The 20,705-nt window shown below is 35.0% G+C and overlaps 1 protein-coding gene across 1 annotated transcript in view; it reads right to left on the bottom strand.

Annotated features, from left to right (window-relative positions):
• Nucleotides 1-4,548: 4,548 nt before the first annotated feature.
• Nucleotides 4,549-20,705, bottom strand: part of ACOX3 (acyl-CoA oxidase 3, pristanoyl) — an 85,310-nt gene continuing 69,153 nt past the window's right edge. The window contains exons 13-16 of the mRNA XM_051966738.1: nt 12,070-12,244; nt 10,592-10,659; nt 7,903-7,989; nt 4,549-5,839 (exon numbers count right to left, since the gene is read on the bottom strand). Of these exons, the coding sequence (XP_051822698.1) occupies nt 5,720-5,839; nt 7,903-7,989; nt 10,592-10,659; nt 12,070-12,244 (450 nt within the window). The 3' untranslated portion in view covers nt 4,549-5,719. The remainder of the gene's footprint in view (nt 5,840-7,902; nt 7,990-10,591; nt 10,660-12,069; nt 12,245-20,705) is intronic.

Genomic DNA, 20,705 nt, shown 5'->3' on the forward strand with positions numbered 1-20,705 from the left:
CGTGTGTGATGCATGTTGCTTCCTTCATTAAAATATAAGAGTAGAAACTGTTTTCCATTTGTCTTAAGTCTCCAATGCCTTGCATGCTGCCAGACTGCATAATCAATGTTGGTAGATGTATTGATTGTAATTGGTTTATAGTTTCTCTGACCCTCTATAGGATTTATAGAAGGATATATTTGCTTTTTATAGTTTGTTTAATTAAAGAATAAATAGTTGATATTGTTTGCTAAGGGATGCAATATACACATATTTCTGTATAGCCATATGAGTATAAATGAAAGCTTTTCCATTCCCTCCCCCACTAACACCTTGGGATCTTTGCATTGGATGCTTATTTTCCCTCCCTTACAGGATGAATTACTATTTCTTTGTACAATTCTAGAGGGGAAGCCATAAGCATTTCCAAAGGGCCATTGATCTTTATTTGAAAGAATATCCCAAGAACATCTCCTTGGCAATGGTTTGGCAATTTAGAAACAGACATCCATAGGAATAGTAATGTTTATACTAATTGACTGTTGTCCCTGAGAAGACTATGTACTATTACCACTTCTACTCTCTCTTTCCTTCAATCCTTACTCATTTCCCTAAATATATATTCATAGATAACTGGATCTAAATGTCCTATGTAACATGGAGTCATGCGTAAGATCTTTTCACTTCTTCATTGTAGACAATACAATGTACTCAAGTACATTGGAAGTAGGTTGGAAAAAAGTTAGATAGAGGAGGTAGGGCTCCAGATCCCATTCATTCTATGCTGCCCCCTTCTCTCAGTTAAAATGATAAAAAAAAATCATCTTGATCTGCTGGAATCTTTACAAACTGCTAACTAATTAGAGTTGATCTGATCTTACAAGAAGATGTTTTGGGCCAGAACCTGAAACAAGGTACTAAGTAGAACTAATTAGTACAGTGTTTGTATTTACACCTTTACTCATTGGAGTTCACAAGTATGGGAGATTCACAAAGTAAACTTTGTAACTTTGTGAATTCACACCTCCCTTAAAGCTCTTAGGGCCAGAGAGCACTATGGGAGAAAACCCATAATCCCATTCTCTCAGAAGAGTCAGATATAAGCCAGTGAAGAATGATTCATTCCAGAATATTTATTTTCCACTTGGCTGGCTGGTGGCGAAAGAGAGTTCAACTGGATTAGAGAGGAGCACTCTGGTGCAGACACAGAGCACTTTGGGAGATTGAGAGCCAGAAGCCCTCTCTCAGAGGCAAGACAAATTCAACTTGGAGCTGGATTGAAGGCTGAAGAAAGCAGAGGCAGAAGCAAAGGACAAAACTGCAAGAGCTCTTGGAACCAAGCAGAGAGATAGACGTCTAAGCTAACCGGGCTATATTAGAGACAATAAAAGATCTGAACTTTTATCACCTGGCTATGTTTTGAGAAGAAAAAGATCACCACATTGATCAAAGTACTTTTTCTATCTTATTCTAAATGTAATCTCTCTCCTTCCCCCAGCCCTATTCCTAAACCGACTTTATGTCCTCAGCTCCCAGACATAACTCATATTTTCCTACTTTTTATTTTTTGCAGTTTCCCCTCCATAGCTTTTGCTTTTGTGAACTTCTGGTTTTGACCTCCATTAGATTGTGAGCTTCTTGAGGATGGAGACTATTTTTTGCCTTTTTTTTTTTTTTTGCAAACCCAGTTCTTAGCTAAAATAATCAGTATTTTATGAGGGATGATTGGTCTCAGAATAGCTTACAAATTATTCCCTTAAAATTCAGACTCATTTATCGAAAATTGTTAATGCTCTTCAGAACTGTTAGGTATCCATAAATCTCTAGACCTCCCGATTTCTGTTATTATTCAATCATTTCAGATACTTTGTGACCCTCTTTGGGGTCTTCTTGGCAAAGCTATTGGATGATTTGCCATTTCTTTTCAGCTCATTTTTACAGATGAGGAAACTGAAGCAAACTGTTAAATAACTTTTCTAGGGTCATACAGCTAGGGTCTGAGGCCAGATTTGAACTCAATTCTTTCTGACTCCAGGCCCGGCATTCTCCTTTACTGTAACACTCACCTGTTACTCCCTGCTTCTATACACACAATTTGTCTATATACACCCCCAGGAATACTAAAAACTCCACAAAGACAAGAAATGGTGTCATACATTTTATATCTTTGTATTTAAAATGTTGAATGTTCATAAAATGAACTCCTATTTAGGAATTTCATAAATGTTTTCTGAATTAATTCCAATGTCTTTCACCTGGTCCAGCCCACTTATCCTACATGTGGTTAGCTTATTCTTGAACAATCCCAAACCCACAAACTCCTCCTTAACATAATAATAAAGGGATATATTCCTAAGTATTCATTTTGTTTGTATAAGCTTGTTGATGGGGAGATATGAAATTTAGAGAGATCTTAGGAACTGACAAAGATGCTAACAAAGTGATCGAATGGAACTTCATACAAAAACACATGGGGAATAAATTCAACAATAATTCTCAAGTCCTATTTTTATCCCTTAAGAATCCTGCCCTTATAAAGATTATACTAATGTTAATTTAATTTTTTCCCAAAGAAGAGGAAAAAACTCTAGAACTCTGTGGATGTATTTGAGAGAACAGGAAGGAATAGGATGTGTGACTATGAAACACTCGTTTCACCACAGCCAGAAAAGCAGCAGCTATTGCCAATTCTCCAAAGGACACTACTCTATTTTCCTCTGAGACTACCTGTCGCCAACTTCTACAAGTTTAAAATCACCAGGAGGCTAGGAGAGTGTTATTAGATTGGTCCTGACACTGCAAAGCTGAGTTGTCAGGGAAACCAAGAAGAGGCCCAGAGTTATGTCTCATTGTGGACAAAAAATAGCTTGGTATAACTTTGATGGTTTCTCTATAAGATTATATTGTATTGTCCATTTGTGTGTGTGTGTGTGTGTGTGTGTGTGTGTGTGTGTGTGTGTGTGTGTAAACTTAGATGCTATGGAAAGACACATGGTGGGCATTTGGCTGCACATATTACCCAAAATGTTTTGCATGTAAGAAGTGATATAAAGGACAATAGTTAGTTTACATAAGGAAAGGGAGGGAAGGGTTACATAGTAAAAGTGAAGTTCAAGAGGTGGGCAATTCATTATTTCACTGTCATGCACAAAATTATAAAAACAGACACATATTATCCCTCCCTCTGCCATTGTAGGAGTGCGATAGAACATGTATAAAGAAACCAGAAGAGTTGTTGACAAGTCCAATAAGTATAACCACAAGACACCAAAGTGACTGTATCATCCCAGTCAAGCATTCTCATCTGATTTACTTTTGCTTCATAAATTCCCAGATGCATTGGGTTTTTTTTGGTGTTTATAAGCTACACCTGAGCAGCTTGTTTACACTTGAGTATAAAAGGATGTCTCTCTTGTATAGCACGGGGTCACTCAAGTCCAGCGTACACTCATCACTGCAAAGCTGGCCAACCCCTGCTTACTGCCAGGCCCCAGAACCACAGCAATGGCACCCTGGATGGCCATGTCACAAACTAGTCTACAGAACCTCCCTGTATTCTCTGTTGTGATGTAAGTAAATCATAGTTGGGTGATTTCTCTGAACATGAGAGTCTCTCTGCCTTGAATTCACCAATTAAACATTCTATTTCTTCTCTGCAACTTCCATTCACTGGTTCCATTTCTTTCCTCTGGAGTCAGACATAAGAAATCTAATTCCTGTGGCCCTCCCAGTCCTAGCTCCCTAGTTCTTGGAGCCCTATCTTTTCCCAGCTTGACATCCCTCATTCCTTTAATAAATCTTAGCATGATTTTTAGCCTCTCATTATCCTGATTGCCTTTCACTGGATATTCTTCAGCCTAATAAAGGTCAGAGAAATTTAGACTTGAGAATGGTTTGAAATGGGAATTGGGAATTCCCAACTATGATTGCAATTGGAAATGTAATTGTAATTCAAAGTAAGAGACTGTCTTTCAAAAAGCATACAAATGAAATTATTCACCAAGTAGTCCTCATGTGCTAAACCCCAGAGGGGCCTTCACCTGCTCCATCGACCTTGAACAACTCCTTTGTCCTATCTAGGCTTCTGTTTCCTCTTCTATATCATTAGGGGAATGGGCTGGATGATTTGTGATCTAATGCTTTCCATCTAGAACCTATGGGTTTTGGGAAAAAAGCTTCCTTTGAAAAATTAAGGAACAAAGGAACACAAATCACAACTTCCACTTGAAGAGAAGGCTGAGTCTAACCAAGAAGGACCACTTTGGCCTTAGTCCTGACTGAGAATTTAATCAATACTATTTACTACTATAGATGCAATGATGTGCAAGAGATATCAGAAATAAATAAAAACATGAATGAAATTAAAGGAAGTCAAAAAAAACCATGTCTTTTATCTAATTAATTTGGCTTTATCATTGTTCAATTTGGTTCAGATTCAGTTAGAATTATATTCAGACTCCAATCATTTCAATCCTATTAATTTAGAATTTATAGAAAATGAACCTGGTCTGAAATTACCTTTGCATTACTTATGGAGAACAGGTTACTAAACAAATGAGTACTCTAAACAAAATTGCAATAGATTTATTTTACTTGATGAAGAGGAGAAACACATTTAATCAATGAAGGGAAAAAATGGATATAATGAATGCCTCAAATTAGCAATGATCTAGCAAATGAGTTCTAGATTTCTTCTCTCTTCTTAAAGACATTTTTTTGATGGTTATTTCCAGTTAAATGCTTAAAAGCAATGAAACCACAATGCTCCTTCAAGTCCATAATTCAGGCTTTGTGTTTCCTTATTTAGACCAGATTAATGAAATTGAATTGCAATGATCATGTAAAAGAAGCTAATCTGGATTTAGAGTAAATCTCAAACAGCACAAGGAATTCAGTTAAGCAGACATTCCCAGATTGATTGAAGAGATCAAAGGCATGGAAATCTCTGGACATGGAATATGCCATGGTTGCTAAGCACCAACTTCCCACAAGGCACATACCCCATGCTTTCCACTTTCCAAGTTCTTGCTCTTGTGGAATGTTCTCCATTGTTACCTCTCCCTGTTATATTCTTCAAATGCTAACTCCTCCAGGAAGTCTTCATTGATTTTCCCTACCTGGAAGTGATGTCTCCTTAATTTTTATTTCACAGCATCTTGAATTGTTTTTCTAATTGTACCATATTCTAAGATGACTTATTTTTATCTACATAAATATTTTATCCAGACTCTATTATTGCTATAACATAAGCTCCTTGAAGGATTTTTTTTTTCTTTTTTATATTTGTTATCTCCCTCAGGTATTAATGTAATAAATTTCATAAAGAAGGCACTTAATGAGTGACTGTGATCAACAGATTTAAATTAAAAAATAGAATGTATGAAGTTCAAATAATCTAAATAAATCTCAATCTAAATAGTCTGTTCATTTATCAAGGCCAATATACTTTACCATATTTCCATTTTATGTAGCAAATTATGATAAGCATAAAAATTATAATGGTAAATTATAAATTACCCCATGCAAGGAAGCAAATACTGCTAAACAAGATTGGTGTGCATCCAGAATTGATTGATAAGAACAGATGGGCTGTCTTGGGAAATAGTGGTGCTGTTCAAAGTCTTCTGTATGTAGTCAAATAGGATGCCAGAATGATAGCCCTCCAAGCCTGGATCTTTGTAGAAAGATGCAATTGCTCAAGGATAAATGTCCAAGTGGTACCTTAGCATTCGTGCTCAATCTAGAGTTTTGATTTCCAACTTCCTATGGTAGGTTTGTAGGCAGAAAATTCAGGCCACCATGATGCCCTCTCTAGGACATTCTTTCCCTGAAGGACAGTGGTCCAGAGGTTTTTATACAGCTGCAAAAAAGAAACACATTGTTCAATTGGTTGAATATAGAAGTAATTCTTACCTTCCAGCTCAAACTTTTGTTGAAAGTACACAAAATTGAGTACTGGCAGGTTATCAGGATAATTTTAAAATGTTTAACTAATAATAAATCTTTAGTCCTAGAAAAAAAAGATTGAAATGAAGTCACAAAATACAGTATGTGAAGACAACAGCAAGTATAAGGCAAGAAAGGTGAGACAGTTTACTAGGGAAAAAAAAGATCTCAGAGTTTTAGTGGATCACAAGCAAAAGATGTCAATACGATGTTAGCCAAAAACAAAACAACAAAAACATGTGATCTTCACTATAATGTTCACAAAGAGGGAGGTAATAAACTCCACTGTACTCTATCATGGGTGGAACATATCTGAAATACTATATTCAGTCTGGGGTACAGGTACTGATAGGGTGAAGAATGGCCAGCCAGAAGAACACAGCCAGATGAGGGTTGAGGTTATATCATGTGAGAATCAAGCTTGGCCTTGACAAGTGAAGACTGGGGAGGGAGGGGAAAGGAATTGTCTTCCAGCATCTGATGGGATACAATGTGAGAGAGGGATTTAGTTTGGACTCTTGGCTTCCACAGCAATGGGTGGAAATTGCAGACAAATATATTTAGGTTTGATGTCAGGGGGAAAAAACCCTTGCTAACAATTACAACGACCCCAAAGTGGAATGGGCCGCTTTCCAGATTGTCCCACAAAGTCTGGATAACTACTTGCTGGGGACACAGAAGAGGGGATTTTTGGTTAATTAAAAACTGGACTAAATGTGCTCTAGAGTCCCCTCCAGCATGGAGCATCTATGATTTTTGAATTTGTTATGATAGTAGCCCCTTTTCATAGCTATCATAGACTATCACCGAAGTTTGACACATTAACTCAATTTAGTAAAAATATGTGTATCATCAGATTCGGGTTATGTCTATCTGAGAAAGGCATACTTTATCTGGTCCTAACAATGTGGTTTTCATGTCACACATGTTTTCTCTACACAGCATGGGCCGAGTAAGACAGTGCAGCCACAAACTCAGGATTGCCTTGGCTACGTTCTCAGAACTCCAGGATCAGAGACTGTGGAGCTGGAAGGAACTTAAGAGATCTTTCCAAATGCCCCATTTTATAGCTGAAGGGATGAACACCCAAGGAGCAGATGGAGCTACACTGTGTCTTCATTCACTATTTTAGTGAATACATTCTTCCTGAAACTGTCAATCAGGTTAATAAACATGTAACGCAAACTTTCAATGAACACTGGGACTTACAGTTAATTAGACATTAGTGAGTCAGAAAATGTCAGTTTAAATAGCATATAGGCCTCTGGCTGGTCTAGATAACTTCTGCTTACAAGAAACTACTACTTCCATGCAGGCTCCTACTTATTATCTACCTTCAATAACATCTAAGGTTCTTTCTATCTTACATATGTTTCCATCAACCTCTCCTCCTAGTATCCTCTTCTTTTCCAATTTTGTTTATTTTTCATTTTCCTGTACATTTGAGCTTTGTCTTTTACTTCACACGTGACAAACTAAATGTTTTATTTCACAATTTGAAGCATTACTCTTGATTTGTATTTAATATGAACTTCCCACCCAAAAGCACATGGTTAAATTATCAATTTCAGCAGTTTGTTTTTTTTTAAACAATATCCAGTAATGATTTGATTATTAGTTGTTACTGGGTTTAATATGAACTCCTCACCCAGGAGCATATGGTTATTTCGATCTCAACACAGTTTATTTGTTTAAACCACATCTAGTAAATAATTTGATCATCGATTGTGTTTTTGCTCAGAATTGTGAATCTGAGAGTTGCAAGGAATCCTGGAGGACACGAGAACAGCCTCTCATTTGCACAAGACTTCAACCACCTGTGATTGCACCACTGTGAGTGTTCCCTCCACTGATTCAGATAGCAGCCCTTACACTCTGTTTGAGAACAGCTGTGGCCAACCTTTAGGTTCTCAATTTCCTCATTTGCCCATTTCCATAACTTATTTTTTCCCAAACAATGAAAGATTTCCTCTTTACCTCGCCATTGGCCCTGCCAATTGGTGAGTTCAGAATGAAGTCCGGAGGAGCAATGACATCTACCAGGGCAACTGCATCATCTTTCAGCTGTTTGAAAACAAAAGTTTGTAAACTTGGCAGTTCCTTAGGGTCTCTATGGTTACCAAGGAGTAAAAGAATTGCAATAGAGTTGTTGCCACAATCCCGGCAATTGAAGCACTCACACACAGATCTATTACGAACATATTATCTCCTTATTGGCTTGGATAACAGATTCCTTTAGTTTGCATTTTAATATTTTTACCATGTTGTCCTTTACTTATTTTCAATGAGGCCAGATACACTTATAAAAATGATTTCTTTGTAACTCATTATTTTTTTTTAAACTGTCTTCTTGGTCTTGTCTCTTTTGACTCTTGTTTTTACCAGATATTCTCTGTTTTAGTTAGAAAAATATCAAAAAAGATGTTTATGACCAACTGGTAAAGTAATAAAAAGAAATGGTCCATGATCTTCACTAATGTTTTATTATTCAGTCATTATATCACCATTATTCAAGATGACAAATAAAATCTACATAGGAGATCCCCTAGGAACTCCTTTTAAATGCAAAAACATTATTTTAAAATATTTTATTGTATGATTAAAATGAATTGCTCTAATAGAAAAATGGGATTATGAATAAAATTTTAGATCTAGTCTATAACTGTCAATACATAATAATTCAAAGATTCAACAAATTGCATAAATCAGAATATAATAAATGAAATAAAATTGGATATTACATTGTTTATTTTTATACTAATATTTAAGCATTTCACATTTTATTTTTGATGGACAGACACAACTGGACTAAAAATAACAAATAATTACCAACTTTTTCATAGTGAAGAAATGCTATTGAGCTTTCTCTCTTCTGTTTTTCTAGCAATAGGTTGAATTTTCACTGAATCACACATAGCACCTTGCCTTTCTCCTTTATTATTCACAACAACACAGGTTTCCAAGATACAAAGGCGGGAATTAGAGAAATAATCTGAGACTATAAAGTAATTGGTCCACATAAAAACTGAATTGAACACCATGGCCTAATTAGTAATAGAATGAATGAGGAACTATCAATTCAGAAAAACTTTTAAAAAGCAATTCCAATAGAAAGCTTAAAATTGTATTTGTCTTGCATATATATATATGAATTAATATATATGCATTAATATACACATATTAAGAGTTACTCCAAAGCATATAACATGAAAAGTTAAAATCTTCCTAATTTAAATTTTACATAAACAAAAGAGTATGGGATACAAATTGAGACATTAGGGTTATCCCAAATATAGGCTGAGATTCTAAAATAAAATATTTTTTTAAGAAAAGCAAAAGCATGAGTATTAACCAAAAAGTAATTTCATAAAACATCTAAAATTGTATGTTTACTATAAAAAATTGTGTTTTGACTATTCCTTCAATTTAAAGTTTTTTCATAAACATTTTCTTATTAAGTATAGGCTATACTGAATTTTTTTTAATGATTTGAGAAATAAGTAGAATCTATATTTAGCCAAATGGCATATTCTTTACAGTCATGAATAGTACACAAATATTCATTATACAGGTATAAATTGAACACAAAGAAATCATTGTTTATTTTCATGATAACAACTTTAAAGGAATGAAAAACTTGTGTGTTATCTTGCCAATGAACCTTTAAAATGGCATCAAATTGTATTGGTAGATGTTTAATTTTCATTTTTATTCATCAGAATAAAACAGTAATACAGTAAAAACTTATTCTGGAAATTGGATACTTTGGTTAAACAAATTTTGGGGCTAATTGAAACCCTTGTTTCAAAACTATGTTGAAAATCTTTAAACATAAATTAATATTTTTTTCTCACTCAGCTCAAAGTATAGTAAAAATAATTTAATTTTGAGAATTAAATAAATTAAAGTACCTGAAGATATGACATCAAAAAAGTATCAATTAAACATAACTGGAGGGGGGAGAGGAAGCATCATATAGTAATAAGAATGCTGAAGACAGAATCCGTATGCCTGTGTTAAAATTGTGTCTTTGTTATGAAATTTCTGAGTCCCTGTGACTAAGTAATCTCTTCATTCTAAATCTTATTCCTTCTTCTATACAAGAGAAGGTTGGGCTACACAATATCTTAAAATTTCTTCCAAACCTACCAACCTGTGACAGTTAATGCAGACAATGTAGGAATTTGATCTGATTTCCTCATTATCCCCAAAGAATACCCGACTAGGACCTGGGAGACTTGGATTTCAGCTTCAGCTCTGTTGCTGGCCACTTTGAATGACTCAAGACACATTCATTTATTTCGCTGGGCCTCAGGTCTGTAAATAAGGAAGGCTGTACCAGATGACCTTAAAGAGTTCCCCTCCAGCTCTGGTAACTAATGTTCTAAGAACCCTTCCCATTTTGAAATTCTGCATTTCAAATATCCTTAGAAGGGCCCTCAGCCTTTGTTCTAAGGGCCTAATAGTCTATAATTATATGAGCATTCTATGAACATTAGTTATGTGACTCAACTACTGATTTAAAATTGTTTTGTGTAGTTTTGTTTTTGATTTTCCTTAAAAGTTAAATGTGCTGAAAAGTTCTGGTAAATTTAGAGTTCCGGTTTGACTAAGATTTACCACATAATGATATTAATACTCAGCACTAGAAGTTAATTGAACTCACCTTTGCGCACAGATCCAAAATAGCATTCTTTATCACTTTACCTGCTTGTTCACCAGAAAAATATCCACCTGCAAATATATATAGCATACATACACATATAGTAACACAGATAAGAATGGAACACATTTTAAAAACTGTCCTGGATCCTAAATTAAGGGTAGTTTTTAAATATTCATGTGACCTTGAAGATAATTTTCCAAATTATTAGGCTTATAAAAGTACTATTTATTCTGCAAAATGTTTTTTGCCTGACCCAGTAATCAGCTTCATTTTCCCCATAATTTAACCTGTTTTTGTTTCATTAGAAACAATATCAATAACTTCTTCTATTTTTATACTGCTTTACATTTTCATATCTGGTATTCCAATTGAACCTCACAAAAACCCTCTGAAGGATGTAAGGCAGGTTTACCATTTCTATTTTTCATAAGATGAAAAAAGTTGAATAATTTTCATAAGGTCCCCAAGCTTGTATTAAAATCTAGGTTTCCTGATTCCTAGTGCAGTGTTTTTTTCCAACAACAGTTCCTCCTCAAGGCTATTAAAATCAAAATGAGAGATAGGGTCCATGAACTTGATATGTGCATATATCTATATCTATATCTATATCTATAGATATGTATACACATACATATGTAATTTTACATATATTTACATATATATGTAAATATATAATATGTACGTATATATAATTTTACATATATACACACATATATGTGAACAAAATTTCAATATATTTGATTTATCTGGCAATCCTAGATATTTTATTTTATGCATTTAATCAATATTCTGAGAAGGGATCCATAGGCTTCAGCAGACTGTTAACGGGGCACATGATGCACATATATAATATGCATCTTATTAAAGGGTTATATTTTAAATACAAAATTTTTTGGTATTAAAAAAACTAAAAAGGATTTCAGGAAAAAAAAAAACATATGCGCATTCCTTAGAAGAACCATAAACTATGAAATCTCTTTAGAAACAATCCTGTCGTTAATTCAATTAACTTTTAATAAATTATTTTAAAGGAACATACAGTAATAGCTCAATGACTACAAAAGAGGGTAAATTATTTGGGGTAATTAAATTCCAAGTAGATTGGGATAGACCACAAGAAAATTTCATATGTCTCTTGAATAGGCTAATAATTTTAATGTACAAGAATGTATAGTATAAGGAGATTTTCCACTTATCTATTAGAATTATTTAAGTCTCACTCTAATTTGTCTCCTATTCTTGCTGCTTGGTTATTTTTAGAATATAATTATAATTTTATTACACTAATGCCCCATGTCTAAGTATCTAATTGAGAGAAAGCTAAAATGTGAGTGGGTGATATGTACTTAAACAAAAATGGATACTGTTGTTTTCCCTTTCAATGGGGACCTTTCTCTTTTGCAAAAACAAAATAAAACAACAACACACACTCCATATATTTTGCTGCTTTTGTCATATAATAAAAGGAAGCCTCTCACCTTGATAGAGCACTCCCAGGTGCTGACTTAGAGACCAGAGTCCATACAAAGCACTGAGACGCTTCAGGACCGGCTGAAGAGGAGCTGGTATGCTGGACTGGTGTGTATAGTCATGATACCTCTGTAACACTGTGTGCTCAATGAAGACAAGAGCGAGGGAATGGCAGTAGTAGGCCTTGGAGGAAGAAATCATATAAGAAGGACTTTAACCGCATTCATTTACCAAACATATAAAGTACCTATCATGAGTAGAGTGGAAGAAGACCGAGATCTGAGCTGGAGGCCAGGGAAACCAAGGTTTGAGGGCTGCCTTTGGCATTTATTGACTATGTGACTCTAGGCCAGTCACTTAATCTCCCAGTGATTCAGCCAACCTTAAGGACCCTAAATTGCAGAGAAAGTGCTGACCTACATTCATAAAAGAAGCTTCCTCATTTGGGAGTTCTCTATCCCAGTGAAATCACAAGTCCATCCCCTACTTCTTCTGTGCAATTCATAGACCCCGAGATAAAAATATAAATAAGAAATGGTCCTGCCCTTCAAGAGCACACAGTCTAATTGGGAAAATGAAATATGTACATAAGTGGTTATATTACAGATTTTAACATGATAAGTACCTAAGAAGGGAAAAGAGTCTCAGGGAAGAGAATGAGAGTAGCCGATGGTGTGAGACAAGCTTTCTAGAAGAAGTTAACATTTGAGATGGTGGGAGAGAATGTCTCAGGAACTGAGTATGATGTGGTAGACAAAGGAATGGATTTAGGCAATGGCAAATAGGCAAGAAGAAGGCTTTAGGGGAGATCTTCTACTCTAAGAAATGTGTTTAGAAGAGAAGCTAAAAGCACTTCTAATTGAAATGAAACAGTTTGGAGCTCTGGTAAATGATGAGTAACTTTCCCAAAACTTTCATGGGCCCCGGAAAGCCAAAAGAATCTATCAAGCAGTTACTCAGTTGAACTATGACATCATGCTGGCAACAGTCAAGAACAAAAGTAAAAGTAGTACTTTTAAAGAGTAAACAGACCACAGGATGCCTGGAGAATGTTTGAAAACTTCTTATTGGAAATATATGCTAAGGATCAAAAAGACCAAGTGACCAATTGCATGTTAAAATGACCTAGTAGAAATACTTATACACATACACACATATACATATATACCAATATATACATGTATAAACACATACATGCACTCACATATCATGTAAACATTTTTTAAAAAACCAAGAAATAACCTAAAATGTGGTAGATTAAGTATAAGAAATCAGGAGCAGAGGGAGAGATCTTACAGACACCAAAGTCTGTATTGACCAAAGTCAATAATACAAGGGGAAATGACTTGGACTAGATGATCTCTATGGTCCTTTCTATCTAAGTTTTATATTTACGAACCCATGATTCTAAAATCTTCATTCCAACTTTTTGTATCATGCAAACTAAATCTTCCTTGCTATCACATACTGGTTTACTAGTTACTGGGCCTCCTTTCTCAAGGAGTTCTACAAGGAGGCAAGTTCTACCACTTGCCTCACAGTCTTTTCCTCTTCCCCAACATATGTCCTAATTCTTGGTGATTTTAATCTTACTTTAATGTTTTTTTGAAAATGGTTCCTCCAAAATAATTAATTTTCTCAACTCCTATATTATAGTCACTGATAGAATTGCTCATGTCTTAAGAGATCTACTTTTCTACCATCCCAAACCATGTCACTTCTATAACTTTTATTTCTGTAATTGCCTTCTCTGATCATAATCTGTAGTTCCATCTCTCTGCTGATTCATTTCTCGTAAATATTCTTTGTCCTCACTATTCTATTGTTCTTTTTCTGGCCCCAATTTCCTCTCTTCATGGAACTGACCCAATAATTAATGAGATAATTTATACTCCGTTCTTTATACTTAATTTTATGAGACTGAGAAAGCTGGCCCATCTATAATATGTAGATGATGATAATGAAAATGATAATGATGATCATAATTTTCTTTTTCAAAAAGCAAAGAAACAAGAAGAACTACTATCTGGTCCTGACTATGACCAAACCAAGAAAGTAGTTGCCAAAAGAAAAATAATAGGAACTGTCAGAGCAAGTGATCATGTTTCATCATGGAGTTCATGAAAGAAAAGAAAAAGCCATATATGGACTAAAATGTATGTGCTATTGATTTGAAGAAGAGATACTTCATAGAGTTCAGTCAAAGAATAACTAGGATACAATGGTCTAGTATCTGAAGTTGGCCTAAAAGACACAGTTAAACCTAAAAAAAAAAAAAAAACAAAAAAAAAAACACATTACAGTATGCTAATCAACTTAAATGTAAGGATGTAATAAAAAGTCAGCATAATAAATGACTGAAGAAAGAACTTCAATTTAAAAAAGATCTGACTAAAAAGAAATATAAGTATTATAATTATATATATATTATAATCTCCACCTGATATAAGATATTATTTACAGAGATGGAAGCTGGGGTTTAGAGTTTAAGTGACTTGCTCAGGATCACCTAGCATCATATGTAAAGTAGAATCATGACAAGAATCAGGATCTCTGCCCTGCGTAGCTGTTTGGACTTTCTAGGACTTCCAATTAAAGAAAGATAAAGGTAAGCCTGTTTCACTTTGTTCCCAGCAAAGTATGTGAGGAGGGAAATTTCTGAATAGAGAGACGTGAAAAGAATAAACTCCAGCTTCTTTCTGAATTCAATTTCCAAGTGTGTTTTCATTAAGTTTGAAGTCCAGTATAATCCCATTATAATGACTCTGAGGAAAGAAGATAAAATTTATCAAACATTTAATAATGAATGATTGGGGGCAAAAATTGAGATACATTAGTCTCATTGGAAAATTGTCGGGGGCGGGGGAGAGGGGTTTGGACAAAGATCCATTCATGTATCCTCTGAGGACTAGCATAGCTAAGTACAGAGAAGCTGTTCACCAGGAGAAACTCTGAGTTTCCAATGGGATAGATCATAGTGAAACTACAGAGCAAGTTTAGCAAAAGTAAAGAAGTGGGAAAGAGGAAAAGATAAAAAGTGGAGCAGTTATGAGTAAGGATGAAGCCCAAGGCCAGTGAGGGTAAAGCAGGATGGACATATCTGCTGTTACATTTGGAATTGTAAGACTATGGGACTATGTAAGATTACTGGAACTGGAAAAAATATGAGGTCGATAAGTATGTTAGAAATACTCAAACCTGAAACCATGGAGGAAATAATAGATGAAGAGGCAAAAATAACTTCTCAAATCAAACTTTGGAGAAACAAACAAACAAAAAAATCAGTGAGGAATTTTTCCACAGAATTGGCAGGGGGGGGGGAGTGGGGAGGGACCTGGCCAGAGGACAAATGGTCACAGCCCAAGAGGTGGGCCTTTGGAGGCTGCTGCATCAATGGCAGGAGCAACAGTTTCAGGAGCTCTCAGGACAGAGACAATATGGGGGTCAGACAAGTAGACAGAAAGATTGCAGGGGGTCTTTTGTAAACATTGGGTGAAGGTGGCACATGTTGGTAGATCTATTATCCTTATTTAGTTCTGGATCATAGTTCTAGGACAAAAAGGAGTCTGGAGGAGAGTGTAAGGTGGGGTGGAATAACAAGGAAGCAAGGGCTTAGGCAAAGTATTAAAACAAAGGGGGTTGCATCTGCAAAGGCTCTTATTGGAGGAGAAAGATCATAACATAAACCAGGAGAGACTACATACTTCACCAAGGATTGGGAAGTACTGAAAATTTGCAGGCTCTCAGAATTAGATTTTTCAGGTGAGCAGAACCCAACTTTAATATAAAATTCAAAGTTAAGAAATAGGCTGGGAAAAGGAACAAACAACAATCAAAAATGAATGAGCATAAAAGGCCACTACAGTGGCAAGAACATTAAGATTTAACCATCAGATAACACCAGTGTGAAAACCATTATAAGCAAATCCTCAAAGAAAATGCTAATTGGACTGAAGCCCAACAAGAATTCCTGGAAGCCTTAAAGAGATAAGCATACTAGAGAAAAAAATTGGAAAAAAGAAATGAGGACAATTCAAGAAATTCTCTTACGAAAAAGAGTATTAACAGCTCAGTAAAAGAAATTCAAAAAATACTGAAAGAAAATTGCATCTTTAGAAACAGAATTGGTCTAATGGAAAAACAGACAGAATAATTCATGGAACACAAGAACTCCCAAATTAGAAGTCAAATGGAAAAGGAGGTACAAAAGATATTTTGAATTCCTTAAAAATTATAACTGGACGATTGGAAGCCAATCTTTCTATAAGAAATCAAGAAAAAAAGCAAAGTCAAAAGAATGAAAAATAGAAGAAAATGTGAAATATCTCATTAGAAAAACATCTGATGTGGAAAATAGATTAAAGAGAGATCATTTAAGAATAATTGGTCTATTTGAAAGCCATGATAAAAAAGTCAAGACATTTTGTTTTAAGAAGTTATCAAGGAAAACTGCCCTAATACCCTAATAGCAGAGGATAAAGAAATGGAAAGAATCTACTCATCACCCCCAGAAAAAAGATTCCAAACAGTAATCCCCAGGAACATTATAGCCAAAGGAGAAAATTGTATGCAGCTTAAAGAAATACTTCAAATTTGATGATCTCATAAAAGAAAAAGATATAATAGGGTATAAGAAAAAGAGATGTACTGGGGGGAAGGAAAAGGGAAAGGTAGAATGAGGAAATTTTTTTCCACTTATATAAAAGAAATACCCAAGGAAGAACTTTATATAATGGAGGGGCAAATGGGAGAAAGAGGAATTGACTTGTAACACTTGAATCTTGCTCTCATCAGAATTGGTTCTAGGAAAGAAAGGATACACACACACACATAAACACCCACAGACACATATTCAGTTAGGTATGAAAATCTATCTTATCCAGTAGAGAAACAGGAAGTGAAGAGAATAAGATAAAAGTCAAAGGTCAGAAAAGCAAAACAGAATTTTTAGGAGAGAGAAGATCAAATGATGTTAGGAATTTTCCTTTTAAGAATTGCCATGTATGCTACATCAGCTGGTAGGGTGGACCCAGGAGGTAAAAAGGGGCTTGGTCTCTGAGGCTGTAGCACTAACTCCAGGTATATCCCTTCTGCACATCCACCTACACAGTGTTAAGTGGGCTAGGCACGGGGTAATCCCAGAGGAGAGTAAATATAAATGGCCAGCTTTGCCATAGGAAAATAAGGATGTAAAGAGAAGTAGAGAGAGGCAGAGATGTACAGGGATTCAGGGATGCAGAGAGAGAGACACACAGAGACATACATACACTTGCTCTTGCTTCCTGCTAACCTCTGCTGAGATTACCAATAAAGAAAGGCTGTTTGGCACCTTAACATCAGCTCGTCTTCATGTATTTCCGGGGAAGATTGATATGTATGACCCTGGCAATCAGCAGCCCTGTAATGGAGCTTACAAAATGCGAGAAAGAAGATGAAACAGAAGAAAATAGAATGGAATGAAATACATAACTGTAAATGTGAATGGGATGAGCTCACTTATAAAATGGAAATAGCAAAATAGATTAGAAACCAGAATCCAACAACATGCTGTTTACAAAAGACAGAGAGTTAAAATAAAAGGCTGAAGCAAAATATGTTTCAACTGAAGTTAAAAAAAAAAGAGGCAAGGATAGCAATCATGATGTCAGACAAAGCAAAAGCAAAAATAGATCTAATTAAATGACATAAGTAGAGAAATTACACTTTGCTAAAAGGTACTACAGACAATGAAGCATTATTAAATAATTTTAAAGCAAAATTCTCTGATAAAGGCTTCAATTGTTCAGCTATATATGGAACTGAATCAAATTTATAATAATAAGAGCTACTCCTTATGTGATATATGATCAAAGGATTTGAATAGACAGTTTTCAGAAGAAGAAAACCAAGCTATCTAGAGGCACATGAAAAAGAAATGCAAATTAAAAACAATTTTAAAATATCATCTTACAACTACTGAAAATCACAAATACTGAGGGATCATGGTAAATAGATACATTAATAAACTGTTGGTGAAGTTGTACACTGGTCCAACCATTCTTTTTTTTTTTTTTTTTTTTTTTTTTTAATAAATTTTATTTTATTTAATAATAACTTCGCATTGACAGAATCCATGCCAGGATAATTTCTACACGACATTATCCCTTGCAATCACTTATGTTTCGTTTTTTCCCCTCCCTCCTCCCCCCCCCCCCCCCCAGGATGGCAAGCAGTCCTATATATGCTAAACATGTTGCAGTATATCCTAGATACAATACATATTTGCAGAACCAAACAGTTCTCTTGTTGCACAGGGAGAATTGGATTCAGAAGGTAAAAATAACTCGGGAAGAAAATCAAAAATGCAAATAGTTTACATTCATTTCCCAGTATTCCTTCTTTGGGTGTAGCTGTTTCTGTCCATCATTTCTCCAATGAAACTCAGTTAAGTCTCTTTGTCAGAGAAATCCACTTCCATCAGAATACATCCTCATACAATATCGTTGTCGAAGTGTATAATGATCTCCTGGTTCTGCTCATCTCACTTAGCATCAGTCCATGTAGGTCTCTCCAAGCCTCTCTGTATTCATCCTGCTGGTCATTCCTTACAGAGCAATAATATTCCATAACATTCATATACCACAATTTACCCAGCCATTCTCCAATTGATGGGCATCCATTCATTTTCCAGTTTCTAGCCACTACAAACAGGGCTGCTACAAACATTTTGGCACATACAGGTCCCCTTCCCTTTTTTAGTATCTCTTTGGGGTATAAGCCCAATAGAAACACTGCTGGATCAAAGGGTATGCACAGTTTGATAACTTTTTGGGCATAATTCCAGATCGCTCTCCAGAATGGCTGGATTCGTTCACAACTCCACCAACAATGCATCAATGTCCCCGTTTTCCCGCATCCCCTCCAACATTCATCATTGTTTTTTCCTGTCATCTTAGCCAATCTGACAGGAGTGTAGTGATATCTCAGAGTTGTCTTAATTTGCATTTCTCTGATCAATAGTGATTTGGAACACTCTTTCATGTGAGTGGTAATAGTTTCAATTTCTTCATCTGAAAATTGTCTGTTCATATCCTTTGACCATTTATCAATTGGAGAATGGCTTGATTTTTTATAAATTAGAGTCAGTTCTCTATATATTTTGGAAATGAGGCCTTTATCAGAACCTTTAATTGTAAAGATGTTTTCCCAGTTAGTTACTTCCCTACTAATCTTGTTTGCATTCGTTCTGTTTGTACAAAGGCTTTTTAATTTGATATAATCAAAATTTTCTATTTTGTGATTGGTAATGGTCTCTAGTTCATCTTTGGTCACAAATTTCTTTCTCCTCCACAAGTCTGAGAGATAAACTATCCTATGTTCCTCTAATTTATTTATAATCTCGTTCTTTATGCCTAGGTCATGGACCCATTTTGATCTTATCTTGGTATGTGGTGTTAGGTGTGGGTCCTTGCCTAATTTCTGCCATACTAATTTCCAGTTATCCCAGCAGTTTTTATCAAATAACGAAATCTTATCCCAAAATTTAGAATCTTTGGGTTTGTCAAACACTAGATTGCTATAGTTGACTATTCTGTCTTGTGAACCTAACCTTTTCCACTGATCAACTAATCTATTTCTAAGCCAATACCAGATGGTTTTGGTGACTGCTGCTTTATAATATAATTTTAGATCAGGTACAGCTAGACCACCTTCATTTGATTTTTTTTTCATTAATTCCCTTGAGATTCTCGACTTTTTATTGTTCCATATGAATTTTGTTGTTATTTTTTCTAAATCATTAAAATATTTTCTTGGAAGTCTGATTGGTATAGCACTAAATAAATAGATTAGTTTAGGGAGTATTGTCATCTTTATTATATTTACTCGGCCTATCCAAGAGCACTTAATATTTTTCCAATTATTTAAGTCTGACTTTATTTGTGTGAAAACTTTTTTGTAATTTTGCTCATATAATTCCTGACTTTCCTTTGGTAGGTAGATTCCCAAATATTTTATGCTATCAACAGTTATTTTGAATGGAATTTCTCTTTGTATCTCTTGCTCTTGGATTTTGTTGGTGGTGTATAAGAATGCTGAGGATTTATGGGGATTTATTTTGTATCCTGCTACTTTGCTAAAATTATGAATTATTTCTAATAGCTTTTTAGTAGAATCTCTGGGGTTTTCTAGGTATACCATCATATCATCTGCAAAGAGTGATAGTTTGGTTTCCTCATTGCCTACTCTAATTCCTTTAATCTCTTTCTCGACTCTTATTGCAGAGGCCAGTGTTTCTAATACAATATTGAATAATAATGGTGATAGTGGGCAACCTTGCTTCACTCCAGATCTTACCGGGAAAGGTTCCAGTTTTTCCCCATTGCATATGATGCTTACTGAAGGTTTAAAATATATGCTCCTAACTATTTTAAGGAAAAGTCCTTTTATTCCTATGCTCTCAAGTGTTTTTATTAGGAATGGCTGTTGGATTTTATCAAATGCTTTTTCTGCATCTATTGAAATGATCATATGGTTTTTGTTTGGTTGGTTGTTGATATAGTCAATTATGTTAATAGTTTTCCTAGTATTGAACCAGCCCTGCATTCCTGGTATAAATCCTACTTGGTCATAGTGTATTATCCTGGGGATGATTGGTCCAACCATT

The sequence above is a fragment of the Antechinus flavipes genome, chromosome 6 (assembly GCF_016432865.1).
Source record: "Antechinus flavipes isolate AdamAnt ecotype Samford, QLD, Australia chromosome 6, AdamAnt_v2, whole genome shotgun sequence".
Taxonomy (NCBI): Eukaryota; Metazoa; Chordata; class Mammalia; order Dasyuromorphia; family Dasyuridae; genus Antechinus; species Antechinus flavipes.